The sequence below is a fragment of the Leptidea sinapis genome, chromosome 4 (assembly GCF_905404315.1).
Source record: "Leptidea sinapis chromosome 4, ilLepSina1.1, whole genome shotgun sequence".
NCBI lineage: Eukaryota > Metazoa > Arthropoda > Insecta > Lepidoptera > Pieridae > Leptidea > Leptidea sinapis.
Genome location: NC_066268.1, coordinates 16,611,774 through 16,627,009, shown reverse-complemented (window position 1 = coordinate 16,627,009; position 15,236 = coordinate 16,611,774). Strand labels below are relative to the sequence as shown.

Here is a 15,236-nt window from a genome sequence, read left to right as displayed (position 1 = left end):
CAAACGACAACTACTAAATGCCTTACGCGAGTAAGCAAAAAAAATGTAAATTTATAAGTAAAAGCACAAGAGTAATTGAGTACATACATATAGTAGTACATATTATAGTACAACAGAGTAGAGGCATCAATGTAGATTACCTAGCATAGGTGTAGACATACTTTAAATAAAATAAAGGCATTATGCGACCATTTTATCTATATATATATATATATAAAGATTAATTGCTGTTCGTTAAGTCTCGCTAAAACTCGAGAACGACTGGACCGATTTGGCTAATTTTGGTCTTGATTGATTTGTGGAAGTCCAGGGAAGGTTTAAAAGCTGAATAAATATGAAAATGCTCGGAATTAAATAAAAACAACAATTATGTTTTTCCTTTGATATGTTCCCCATCGTTCAGAAATCAAATTAAAAGAATAGTTTAAAATGTATAACTAATTAGAATCTTTCTAACTATCCCAGGAGTTAATATTTCGTAGGTCTTAGAATCGTTCGTCATCTATTTTAATACCCCAAAAATTTTAATTATTGATTTTCTTCTTATTACGGCAATACAACGTTTGCTGGATCAACTAGTTATATATAAAAAAAAATATGTATATATATATATTCCTCAGGCGTGAGGGACCGACCCCAGAGAGAGAGACAGATGGTCAAAATACAGCCGACTAGTGGATTTCAACTCTGCTATAAATATATGGTAAATTAACACTTCTAAGACACAACACGGTTCCGAGTTTCATAATTCGTTGTTATTGTGAATATATAGTCAGAATAAGACTGTAAAACAATATTAGAGCGCGAATTAAATGGCGCGTGTTCTTTTAATATTATGTCTAATTGGCTTCGCGCTGCTTTTTTAAATAACTTTGTCATTACAACCTTTTGTAACGCCGTAGATTATAATTTGGATCAATAAATGTTTACAATCTTTAACAAGACGTTCAATGCTGGACAAAGACCGATCATCATGGAGATCTTTGGTCCCCTCAAATGTGATGATGAATGAATGATCGGTCGTGCGATACCTCATCCTACGTGTTCCGGAGATCTTGACCAGGTTATCAGCCCATCTTGTGGGGGGCGTACAAACACTTTGTTTTCTGGTACGTGGTCGCCATTCAAGGAGTTAACTGTCCTAATAGCCAATTGTCCGTTTTTCTCGTGTTTGAGAAGGCACATGTACTTGTGTATGGAGAAATGAATCGTTCAGCAAAGAGGCTATACTGTATCCATATTTAACTATGATATATATAATTGTTCCTGATTATGAATAGTGGCTGCAACAGTTAAAAGTAATTCTATAGAATAACTATAGCTGACAATTTATCGCCAACTGTCTTACCAGTGAAAGATGTAAAGAGGGAATAATCCTTCATATTTATATTATAGTCAAAACAAAATTTTCTTTCATGGAGGAGTTATATTATTAACATAACAATATTCGCACTTAAGATCAAGTGTAGAATGGATGAGAATCCTTTTCACCTGTTCTCATTCGACTCACTAATGATCTCGTCGAGAGCTTTTAAATTATGTTCCTTATAACAATCTGAAGGCGACACGTATACAGCACCGCGCGGAGACGTCCCCGTAATGAATAAAATAACATGTCAAGATACAGTCTTCATCTTAAATGAATGAGGATTCGCGACGTATTCAATTTACACGTCACGAAAATAAACTTCGGCGGAGAAACTTCCTCATTAGACACACGTTAATTAATATCTAAAATATAAATGAAAGGCGACCTTAAAGTTATATGAGAAATCGAATTTGTCGTTGCGTAAATAAAATGGAGAGTGCGAGTAAAAGGATTCAAACTAAATCCTGATATCAGTTTCTATATCAGATGGTGCCCTTTGGAATGTACGAGAGTTGATTAAACTTGCGAAATTTACGACCGAATAAATAAAACAAATTCATACAAGACCCTCGTATATTACTTTGAGATGTAATAAGTTTTTCAATGAAATATTAAGTTCTAGAACGGTGTTTCGTTTTCAGATTATTCAGCTATTTTCATTAAGTCTTTCGCAACTGAGTACAATAATGTTTTGTGAAGTGAGTACCTACAGTTGTTAGTATATAAGCTTAAAGTATTTAATTAAGCGGAGACGATATTATATATTATATATACGCCTTAATACGATCTAGGTTTTTTGTTGTGTATATTTTTTTATGGAAGAGTGCATAAAGGAGCGTAGGGAGTCTCCCTAACTCACTCTTCCACCTCTTCTCTCTTATTGTTGTTAGTGATCACCGCCGACCATATTGTCTTGCATCACAAGAGTGTGGCCGGCCAATATATGATAAACACATTATATATTTCATTGCAATAATCATAATAATAAATTTTTCACTTGCAATTTATATCATCTCGTGTGTGTTTTTGAGTATCTAATGACCTATAATAACTGCGAGCGATCATTCGTATCTAAAGCGCAAAAAGACACGCCCGCCTGAGTGTTCCTTCAAGTGTTTTCGTCGGAATGTTACTGAAGCGGTTGTGAATAAAATAAGTTTTTTGTCACAAATTAGTATTCAAAGACATACCAAAGATGGGTGAATAAAATAAGTTTTTTGTCACAAATCAGTATTCAAAGACATACCAAAGATGGGCCATTTCCATTAACGGACCAATTGTCGTCAAGATCTTGTCTTACTGTTACAAATCTTATGTTTTGAAACTCTAAAGAGAAAAACTAATTTTTTTTCAGAGTGAACACCATGTTTAGTTAGATAAAGTATAAAAAAATGATTTGATTTACAGTAGTATTCATAATAAATAGTCCTAGCTTTAGTGTTTACCTCCGGTGACGATTTCTTTGTCTCGTACTTCCAAAGTTTATTATTTCCGTTCCGTTAAGTAGTCTATAGATAAAATATAAGAGTAGCAATCAAGTAATTTATATATATTTATGGGGTGTTTCGCACATCGTTCGCACGATCGTCCAACACAAATAGATTCGTACATGTTTGTCTTGGCTCAGTTTAATTAATGTTACCTTCATACACCAATACCTACTCGTTGTCGGTCCTTCCTTAATTGAAAACGCTCTTACCGGAGTAAATGAAATGAAATCCTATTTGCAGCGAGTGATTGAAATGAATTTATCTTTTAAGACTTTCAAATTTATCTCGCGGCCGAGTCAGGTAGTTAAATTATGATTGCGTTCAGTTGAATTGTTTCGATATTAATATACTGTAAATAATATTGGTATCCGGCCCGCTAATGGTTGCCAATGATTACTCATTAAGTATTAACTGGGGCTATCAAATGGCGCAGATGTTTTGGTTCTTGCAGCCGTGGGTACCAGTTTAAGTAAATTTACACTTGCATTATAGCTTCGGTGCTTAATGTAACCAATTTGTAGAGTCCTTATTAAATGTATTGACTCATAAAAGCCCGACAGATGTGAAAACATCTTTGTGTGATGCTAATTAGCTAATGAAATACCGACTAAGAAAATTGATGATCGTATTGGATTTGTTCTGTTGCGATTTTTAACAGTAGGAGACTTCTTATATTGCTACCTTAAGGTCGCCTTTATCTGCCACAAAGCAGCAGTTGTTCAAGCATTATTGTGAGTGAAGTTACTGGGCTGTTGAGACTTACATCTTATAGCCTAATCACATGATCGGACTTGGTACGTGCGAACAATTGGACGCGGTCTATATTCGATGGTGTGTCGCATTGTCCATCGAACAAAATCTTGTTAAAAAAAAAACAAAATTGTCCGGACCGTACCGAATACGGCGCCGGACTACTTGGTGGTAGGCACCCACCGGAACGCCTGGTGGTCCGGCCCTACCAAGTCTGACCGTATGTTTAAGCCTAAGCGATCAGCGCAGCTATGATGCCGCTCCGATTTTGAGTTTTTCATTAATCCTTACGGGGTACTCCGGTGTGGACAGGGCGTATCACACATTACCTCACTTTGATATCAATGAATATCAGTGGAAAACCACGTTTTACAATAACTTTATATAAAAATAAAGTGAAAAAAGCAAAGCGATATCTACATATTAATTGTAAATAATGTAAACAGTACCTACTACAATTATATTAATTAAACTGAAAAAATCCATTTAATTTATTTCCCGCGTCAAGTTGAAGTGTTGCCTTTTTAGCATAAATAAGAAATTGATTAATGTTGTTTGTTGTGTGTCCAAACAGAAAAATATCATTTATAAACCACAAAAGTTCATCAATTTATCCTCACGATTAAGCAAATATAAATGCTATCTGCGTCAATCAAGATTGATCGTATACGTTACTTCACTTTATTGTCAATCCATCAATGTTAAGCGGGCTATATTCGTGTGGCCACACTAAAGGTTACCGATGTCTAAATATCAAACTTATATTTTTAGTTTTCTTTATCGAAGCATGAAATTATATACTTTGCCTCATATTTGTGATTTGACCGTTCCCGTACGAACTCCGTACTTGCTACCCTTATATATATATATATATATATATATATATATATATATATATATATCGCTTTCATTTAGGTATTATATGCAAATGGCCTGAATATATATTTGACTAAATACTTCGTATGCCGGTGGAGAGCTTTGGTTAAAGAGAGATGTTTTCAAATAATAAATAAATCGAGTGGCTTTAGAGCACACGACTGAATTAAAACAAAATATTAATTTATAAAATTGTTTAAGAATTAAATGAAATTACTAAATAATAAAGATATCGTCTCTCGTCACTCACTAATGAGCTTACTTCCCAACTCAATAGTGCGTGCTACGTATTATGTATCACCAACGACTTTTTCTATCGCCAAGCAGTAGTTCGCAGACGAAACAAGCCAAATAGCGATGACCTTCATCATTTAGTCTACCTGCCTAAGCAGGGCGTATCAGTTATCTCCAAAATAACTATGCAATTCTAAACAATTTGTTATGTTCTAAAGTGATAACCCTCACTTCTGGGATCCATAATCACACAAATTAAATGTTAAAATATAATTTTGCGAATAGAACGAAGCGGCCCACGACCTCAACCTCGCTCTTACAAACCGTTTGTGTGACGTATCGTCATAAAATGTGTACGACTCTCAGCTTATTGCTTCATCTACAGGTTCTACTTAACGGTTGATAACCTTCTCAACCCCAATCTTTGCATATTAGGAAGTTGAGATGTCGCTTTTGCTAATCTAATCTAAACAATTAGTCGTGAATCCTGTAGATGAAGTCGCACCGATAGATTTGAACAAAGCATACAAGATTTTATGACAATACGTCACTCGGACGGTTAGCTCAGTTGGAAAGAGCGCGAGTGGTCACGGGTTCGAGTTCCTTATCGTTCATAAAATTTTGTTTTCAAATTTTATTTGTGTAATGTTGCAATTATTAACGACATGTTCAATATTGTGTTGTGTTGTTCGCAGAATGTTCGGCACAGGCGGCGCGTGCGCAGCTTGTGGCCAGGCGATCCCCGCCAGTGAGTTCGTGATGAGGACGAACGCGCCGCAACAACCCCTCCACGTGTTCCACATAAAGTGCTTCGCGTGTTCCAAGTGCGGCTCGCACCTCATGCAGGGCGATAGGTAATTACTATCTAACGTAAAACTTAACGCTATGAACTTCTTGGCTGCCGCTTAATCTCGATGAAGAATCACATCATCGTCATGTCACGTTTGGGATTTGTTGTAAGAGACAAAGTGACGAGACGAGACGCATTATCGCGGGATATACGCTCGTCACTTTGAGTATGACTCAAGATGTTAAGATCCATAGCCCAAGAATTTTACAAGTTATAGCACCTTTTATACAGAAACCCAATAATGCCGCAGTGGTACCCACCTCGCCGGAATCTTGGCCAAAGATACCTCCCACTGGTAGAAATACCGAGGGATGAAATTCATTACTCAGTTCATTTACAAGTGAAAGGAATTTGAGTCGGTAAAGTCCTCGAATGGAGGCCACGTACCGGTAGACGAGTGCTGGTAGGCCAAGATAGATCGATGAGGTTTTATTAGACCAGCTTTGTCCAGCAGTCGACGTCTTCCGACTGAAATTATAATGTAGCGAGAAGTTAGAATTTAAAATACCATAATGTAAGCTTCCAAAAGTAAGCTTAGCAATGGCTAACACGTCAAAAGTAGAATTTTAATGCGTATTACAATTAAGAGTGACTCATTTGGCTCTTGTTTCTCATCAAAGTATACCCACCATGTGTTATTGTTCAGGTACTATATGCTGGCTGGTTCACTCGTGTGCGAACAAGATTGGCAGAAACTAATGAAGAGCGCGAACTCCGGAGCTGGTCCCGGAGCGCCCGTGCGGAAGGGCAAGGTGGGGCGTCCGCGGAGGTCGCGGGAGTGAGCCCCGCCGGGCGCCGGGCACACCGGGCCTGCGCCCCGCACGCAGCGAGACTTCGAGGAGGTTGGTTGATATCTGACGGGTGAACCTGGTGTAACCATATAGTTAACACCAGGCTCAGACATAAACTTATAATGCCTACTACTCGACTAAGTCGTGTTAGTAAGCCTTTTGTGGAGCGATGTACATATGCATTTACTACAAGATCCCTTGATCCAAGAGCTTGTCTGTATGGTCTTCGCGAGTGCACTATGGCTTCGTAAAACCATGCGATAGGGCAGCCAGCGACCACAGATTCATATTGCTGAATAATAAATGGTTTGTGTACGTCGCGTCGTAACAATATTAATTATCTTAAGTGATTTAAAACAGATAGGCTGTCAATGATAATTGTGTCGTTATTTGTCATTGATGCAGATATATCATAGATATCAATCAAAAGGTTTTTTAAGTATAAACTTCTTTATCTCTGAAGTGATTTGTAACTTAGTGAAACAAAAGAGAATTTATCATCTGAGAAAATAGAATACAAATAGATATATAATTTTTAGTTTACTTTACATACATACATAGTTTCTTGGTTCTAACTTAAGAAATATTCATTAACACAAATATTCTTAATTATCTTCTGAGCTACTTAACGTTAAACAGGTGACCCTCGCTCGTTGGTCCTCCTCTGCCATAAAACTAACTACTAATTAATCTACTTGTGGTAATAGTTACCTTGTTATACATTCTAATGACGATCCATGTAGCCTAGTGGTCCTTCCTCAACGATCGATCATTAAATTTTTACGATGAATGTGGTTGTTTGTTTCCGAGTCATAGATGTTTGTACGTATTAATGTATGTTTAAGTAAGTTAATCGTATTGAATGTATCGTTTTGCACCCATAGTGGACTGTAAATCCATAGGTCACTGGTTCAGATCCGGCTCGAAGGACCATTTAGTGTTGTAGGGATGCGCTGGTTTGTTGGCGTAAGAAGAAACTCACTGAAGTGTTTCAAGTTGTATATTTGGGCACTACCCAGTACCCACTATTGTTGGGGACGAGTTAATATAACGAGCGCTCGAGACGAAGTGAGAGCGCTGACCGTTGGCATTGACATTTAACGATAACAATGTACAACCCAATAAGTGATACCATATACTAAATTTTGTTTACCAGTAAAGCTGTGTTGGTGAAATCCCAACATAGGCTATGCCTAGTTTGAGTTAAGGTAATTTGTGTAAAATTGTGTCAATATTAATATTATTATTATTATATACAGTGGCAGTTATCGGGAAGGTTATCGGAATGTCACAGCTCCTAATAAACAGATCCAGCCTCGTTACCAACTAGTAACAAGTGATCAATATTAATTGTTTGCCAGCGCTAACCCACAGTCACGACAAACGCTAATTAATAACAAGAAAGGTCACGGAATGAGCTATGTTATATGTTGCTGCATCTCACACGATCGTTATTTTAGAATCTTCAAGAATAAATGCTTTCTAGAAGTCTACGGTTCTAATTTTGACGACATCTATAGCTGAGTGATTAGTGATGGTACTGACTTAGATATTCCGTGTTCGAATCCTGGTAGGTGCAAACTAATATGATGAATGTGGATGTTTGTTTCCGAGTCATGAATGTTACAAGTATACATATATACTTTATAAACACTCATGTTTCTCTAAGTATTGTATGAAATATATCGTTGTCTTGTACCTATAGTACGGGCTATGCCTAGTTTGAGGTTAGATAAATTGTGTAACATTGTTTCAATATTATTATAATTGTTATACGGAGATCAAATGAGAAAATACAGTATTACATTAACGCCCTGCAAATCGATTTAGGAGAGAAGAAATTATTAATCATTCCTACGATCCAGAAAAGAACGTGTAATCAGACACCAGCAGCTATCAAAACCAATCGCTAATATAAAATAATTAAACTAATTTACTATACATATAACTAATCATACTTCAAATCAAATCAAATCAAAATCAGTTTATTCTCGTAGGTCACGGAAATGACACTTATGAATGAATGACACTAACAATTTGTCATTCTTAAAATACACAGTTTTCAACAGTCTTCGAAGAAGGAGAAGGTAGAAAATAACAATAATTGAAACTATATTAAATTGTTTTAATAATTTAATTGGGTTTTAGGTAGGCTTATATCTTTCATTTAATTTAACTAAGGAAAACTCTAAAAATAAGTTGATTATTAAGTTGTAACAGAATACGCATTTAATATTTTTACTTTTTAGTGCATTCGTTTGATTTTAGTTAAAATGTATTAAATAAGAAATTCGTTATGTATTCACGCAAGAAGTTATATTTCTTTGGCGTAATAAAACAATTTTTTGTGGTTCTGTAAACATATGCGTTACAAGAGGCTTGGTACCTGGATATATGAGACAAATGGTCTAGATGACCAGCTATCGTCGGGGGCGTGTCATTGTGCGCGCACATCGTATAATTCACTCTGATATTTATCCCGTGACGCGCCAAAAGAAGTATAAGTTCAAAATTCGGTTTCAAAATGTGCGCGTCGATTGTTTATATGAGGAAGTGAGATAATATAATTAGAACTGAAATCCAGCAAAACCTGCAAGCTCTCGTAGGCCTGTATGTGGTTTCAAGAGCAATTACTTGAGGAACTTTGAAGTTTCTAGGCTAGGCACTCAAACTTATAAGCAGGCCTACCTGTCATAATCGTGTCCCGAAATAGGAACAATGAAAAATTCACTAAAGGGCTTATTAATTATAATTTTGTCCACTGTTATCAAGTGTACTCTTTCAAGAATGAGCAAATAATATAAGAAAATATGGTTGTAGATTATATATCTTAATATATATAAATTACGTGACACGATGTTTGTCCGCAATGGACTCCTATACTAATGAACGGATTTTAATGGGGATTACTTCATGAAGTGCAGTTTGGTCCGACTTGAGAGATAGGATAGTTTTTATTTCGATTTGGGACCCATAAATATATTTTTTTTTTCAATATTTTTTTGTATGGAATTTTTTTCTATGTGAGAATTTAGTGACGCAAGGTTTGACAGTTCCGCTGTGATACAATTTCATTATAACAAGAGGGAGCATTTTTTACGAAATAATTCTTGATGTTTTGAAATATTATTGACAAATTCCTATAAAAGAGTATTTTTTTTATTATCTACAGAACAACGTCTGTTGAGTCAGCTAGTAGTATATATGTATATTATGTATAGTATTGTTATATTAATTAATATATTAATAAGGCGAAAGCTTTGATATAGATAGAGACTGGTATTATTAAAATTTATAGAAATCAAATGATGATCGCCGATTAAGTGTACAATCTATTAAGATATTTTAAATAAAATGTGTTGAAGTAAATTTCTTAACTCATTAGCTTTTTATGTTATTTTTAACGAACGCAGACGATATAAATAAAATATATATTTTTGAGCGATATTGGCATTTTTAAATAGAATTAAAAAATATTGTAAATTAAAAAAAAAAAACATTAACTTTTTGTACAAGTCGAGGTCGAGTCAACATGACTTAATAAAACACTCCACCTCCTTTTTTAAAAATTAGTTAAAAAGAAGCCTACTATAGAATAGAATAAAATTGTTTTCTCAAATTTTAATGTACAATAGGTATTTCCCGATTTGGCTTACAATTTCGTAACTATATTAAAATGTAACATAGCAAGTTCATAGCGAGTAAAATTGAACTAATTTGTGAACTGAAATTAATATTAATAAGGCACTAATTGTCATACAAAATGTTAAAGTGGCATTGCTGTGTGTCAGTTTAAAACACGACAAGTGAAACAGAATGGAACTGAACTGAGCAAACAAGATATTGAAGAAATGATATTAATCTGTTCAATGATTATCAGACGCTTTTGAAAATGGAGTTATTGAAACGTAAGTGATAGGACTAACTTTGTAACCAAAACAATATTTGAGCGTCTCTTTCTAAAGAGAATAGTCGATAAAACTTTGTTATTCAGGTAGTTAAACCAACAACACATCACTATAGTTCAAGCTCGATTTATTTTTGGTTTTGGAGGGTGCCTTAGATTGAGAATTATTACGCTACTAAGACTTAATACGTCATGTTTTAAGGTGAAAAGGGCTTGTGTTGAATGGCCCTTGGCGGCATCGCATAGTGGCGGGCATGGCACATCACTTACAATCAGCTGAACATCTTTATATTATGAAAATAATTGTCTTAAGCAGTACTCAAACAAATTTTTGTCGGAATGGTTCCCAATCCAATTAGATTAATTTGGCCATCTTTACATTACAATAAATTAAGAATTATTTCTGGGTTTATATCTGTCTGGTGTCAGTATACATTAATATTTCTTTCATCTACCGAGATCATAATCGTTGATATATAGAAGACGATGGCATTTAAATAAAAAATACTGGTTTGACAGCTATCGTATTTGACAGACACATCGTATTTGACAGACAGCTTTGAGGATCCTTTCATTACTGATGTTCGGAGTATCTTGATGGACACAAGATGAATACGTCTGTTTATTTTACTAAAAGAAGTGGACGTTTGCCCTGACTTCGGCTTGATTGGAATTAATGCCAGGCGTCGAACTGCACGTCAGAATTGAAACCTTCCTAGCTTCACAAAACTGTAAAGAATATTTTTTGGGTTGAAAATAGGAATCGTTTAGCAAGTGTTCTTCATCAGAAATATTTATTTCAACGAGTTTATATTAATACATATTTTACTTATTCGCTGTTTTACATAAAAATTGATTTATAATTAACCTTTAAATACAAAAAAACTTATCATAATATAAATTTTATAAAATTTGAACCATCAATGGTTTTCATCAATTTTTAACCATATTATAATTCTCAGATTATTATCATCATTTTTAAAACTGTTTGTGTTTGTGGTTACTAACTAAAATAAGAAAATAATAATTTTAATTCAAGTGTGAAATACCTAGTCAATACCACGTGGTATAATTATCATACCATTTTTTTGTTCATTTTGTCCCGTTTTGCCAAAATATTGACTTTACGATAAATATCTTTGGGGAAACGGGTTACCGTGAGTATTGAGAGAGTTTGGTATATGGCAAGAGCGGTGAGCTTACGTCAGTAAGCTTACCGCTCAGTTGAGTTTCTTGTGTGTTTGTCTCATAAGTTCAATTTTTTACGAACGTATGGTAAATTCAGTAATTTAAACGAAATATTTGTAGTAACTATTCAAAGGCGCTTAGTCTAAGCCAATTGAATAAAGTTTATTTGACTTTGAATAACATTTCCTGTTGTTTTGAACTTCTTCTTGTAATTAATTTTGAGAATTATTGAAACACACAAAATTGACATTCCATCTATTATTATAATCAATGTTACTTTCCTAATGTGAGTTTGTAACGCTTTCATGAGGAACCTGTCATATCGACACTCACAATGGTGACAAATAACGTGTTCATTGTACATCATAAAGTTAGTTCCGATATTTATTATTTTAATTTTTGGACAGGAGACAGCTCAATATAATCCGATTGACCACAATCAAATATCCAGGTAGTAAATAGAGTTCTCTGTAAAGTAAGCACAAATAAAACAGCTTGATCCGAACTTTTTTCATCAGTAACCTTTCTAATTATCTGTAATTCATGTTTCCAACGTTATTAGGCTTTGAAGTAAACTTGTAATTACAGCAATTCTGAGGCAGGGTTAGTTCGGAGAGTTAATTAGCTCGTAGAGACGACCAACGTCCGATGGCTGCGGGCGATGCTCTCCGTGCTGAACAACGTGACGCTGTGAGCGTAGCGGCCGCGGCGCTTGCAAAATGCACTGTTAACCAATTCCAAACTTTAAATGCTCCAAACTTATTTTGGGAACTCATAAAACTTACAGTTTTTGTTAAATTAACAGCATTTGACAAATATTGACGTAAACTACTTTACGCTATATATCCATGACGATTCACACAGATTTCAATGTATTAATAAACTAAGAAAGCATAATATTATATGTTATGATGTTATCAAGGCTCACAAAAAATCAATACAATTGATTGTTTAGTGAGTCTTCTTCTTCTCTTCATCTAATTTAAGAGAGAGCTCTTGTCGGTGCTGTTTCTGTGCCATGATTTATTTATGTAACTCTCTCCATCCTTCTCTATATGATGCCACCTCCTCGTCCTCCTTGTAAGCTATGATATCTATTATCTTCTTTATGAAAGATATATATAACTTATCCGTGGCCTGCTTCTGCATAAATGTATTTCATAATCAGTGAGCACCTTCAAACAGATCTTTCAAAGGCGTGTTCATGTATTGCCCCGCGTGTTGTATGTTAATTATCATTTACTATTAGATGACGTTCAAGGTACATTTTTCATTCAATTCTATTCCTCAAAAACATTTAAGGGGATTTAGTGGAAAAAGATGTTACGCATACTTTAAAGTTAGTCCGTGATGCTAAACTTCGGATTGCTTTATAGAGAAACTACACGTTCGGAGAAATGTAAATTTTGATATAGTTATAGTTTATACGAATAAAGTTAACAATTGATTTTAATATTATTTTACTATAAACGCCTTATCCAATGATGTTATACAACAATTACGTCATAATCTTTTTGTGTCTATTATAGAATTCTAAATAACAGGTTCTAGAAGTCACATTACCTGCGTAGGTATAGCAAGCTTAATATCCGAAGCGTTGCAAGCGTCCGTGGCTATGTAAGGTATGTACATATATATATATATACATATCTATGTGACAGTTGCAGCGCAGGGAATTAGCACTTATAACATTTGTATTACCTTTAATGTTTAGATTTCTATAGTGTCCATTATTGTCATACAATGTTATGCGTGTTGCCCTGGCCGACTGAAATAGTGAACAGAAATAGTCGCCCATCTAGAACCATTGCGAGATTACAGACAGACACTGTCCCAAAATAATTTTAAAACATCGAATAACGATATTCAATACGAAACGATTGTAAACGTATAATAAGCACTTGGGTCAACAAACTTGTATCAAATTTAATCTTCTAAATTTATTGAACTTTTCAATGCATGAAAGCCAGGCAAGGAAATAACGTAATTTCTGATTTTCTTTATGATATTGCTATTGATGTTTTCTTCATCTTAGATGTATTATATGGCTAGTAATATATGAGCTCAATTAAATAGAGATATACGAAAAAAATATTGCGCCTTGTCCTATTGAAGCTATGCTAATCTATGATTTGCAATCTTAGCTTTACGCTATATAGATACCCTACCTGTTATAATTTTATATATTATTCTTGTAAAAGGTTTTCGATACAAGCTCACTTTCCAAGCGCCGATAAAAAAGTACTAAATTAGAATTCGCTTCCTGCAGTTTTGCCATTAATAGAGCTACGTAAGTCAAATAACAAAGCTGGCATTAACTCTCTGTGAACTATGGTGGTCAAAGGCAATTTTAATTGGAATACACCTGGACTTGACAGCGGGCTTACTGCGCGAACGTTCAGAACAAAAATCACGGCTGGAGTGGCTCAAAGAGCTGACCAGCTGGCGGCTTTGTAACACGATTACTGCGACTTGTCGAAACTTAATTAAATAACGTTTTTCGAAATTAGCCGCCGGCCACGAGATCAAAGTGCTCTCGCACCCGCTTTGGGAATCTTTTCACAAAGGGCTAGCTGCGGGCTACCTCCGTCTGATCGTAACTGTGCACCGGCGGGACTGTGGCCGACAGGTGAGCCAATATACGACCAATATACGACGAATATACGACCTGACAGCCCGATATGTAAACAATGTTGATTTGGTAATGTGTCCGTTCGCTAGTGGTTTAATATTCAAAAGTTAGATCATTCATATGTCTAGCTGGACTGTGAGAGCTGTGAAAACGTCGAAAAAAATGAGGGTAACAGTTAACCTCTGTTTTGAACAATACACGCGCACTAACACAAAGTGACATACAAATCGCCAGTGTAAGACTTAGCTTGCACGCACACTAAAGTAATAAACCGGGCCAGTTTTCATCTTCATCTAGCAGCAAGATGCTCTATCCATATCTTATATCTTTACACGAGCAATTCTTGTATATATATATAATCTGAATCTCGGAAACGGCTCCAACGATTTTCATAAAATTAAGTATGCAGGGGATTTCGGGGGTGATAAGTCAATCTAGCTAGGTTTCAATTTAAAAAAATTGTTTTATCCATGTTTGAATGAGAAACAGCTACAATTACATTAGAATACAAAGGTAAATTTCGCCACTATATACAAGACTATTATAGCTCAGATTGGACATTGGGTGATCCGGAAAGCAGAAGACCCCGGTTCGAATCCAGATGTCCTATTAGTTTTTTTTTTGTTCAAGTTTTGTACATTCTTAAAAATCCGAGCAAGGCTCTTTGTTTTGTATATATTATCTAAGAATGAAAATACTGAGAATCTAATGCCAAACGTGGCTGACTGTTTATGACTTATCAATCAAAATATCAATAACTATTCGCTTACCCTTTCCGTCTTATTGTGTATCTGTTATAGATGTTGTTCTCATTCGCTAGTTATTGTAATAATAATATGATATGGCTGGGAACTTTTCCAAATCTGTCAGCTGATGACGTCACACTCAATTATAACACTGATTATTTAATTAGAATACGAATATTTATGTGAACCGTTTCGATTCAACATTATTTTAAGTTTGATACAGCTTATTTTTAAACGCAAAGTGCCATCGTAATTCCCAAATTAATAAGTCTATTCTGATGCGGTTTTTTTTAAAGCTGGTGACATAGAGATGGTAAGTATATATAATTTAGATTGGTAATGTGAATATTTTCTATAAAATATTATAAACTTGTGATCTGTTCACAAAAATAATTGGGGCCCT

The 15,236-nt window shown here is 35.0% G+C and overlaps 1 protein-coding gene across 1 annotated transcript in view; it reads left to right on the top strand.

Moving 5' to 3' along the window:
- Positions 1 to 15,236, top strand: part of LOC126979987 (LIM domain transcription factor LMO4) — a 154,163-nt gene that overhangs the window by 95,657 nt on the left and 43,270 nt on the right. The window contains exons 3-4 of the mRNA XM_050829602.1: positions 5,415 to 5,573; positions 6,216 to 6,411. Coding sequence (XP_050685559.1) covers positions 5,415 to 5,573; positions 6,216 to 6,351 — 295 coding nt within the window. The 3' untranslated portion in view covers positions 6,352 to 6,411. The remainder of the gene's footprint in view (positions 1 to 5,414; positions 5,574 to 6,215; positions 6,412 to 15,236) is intronic.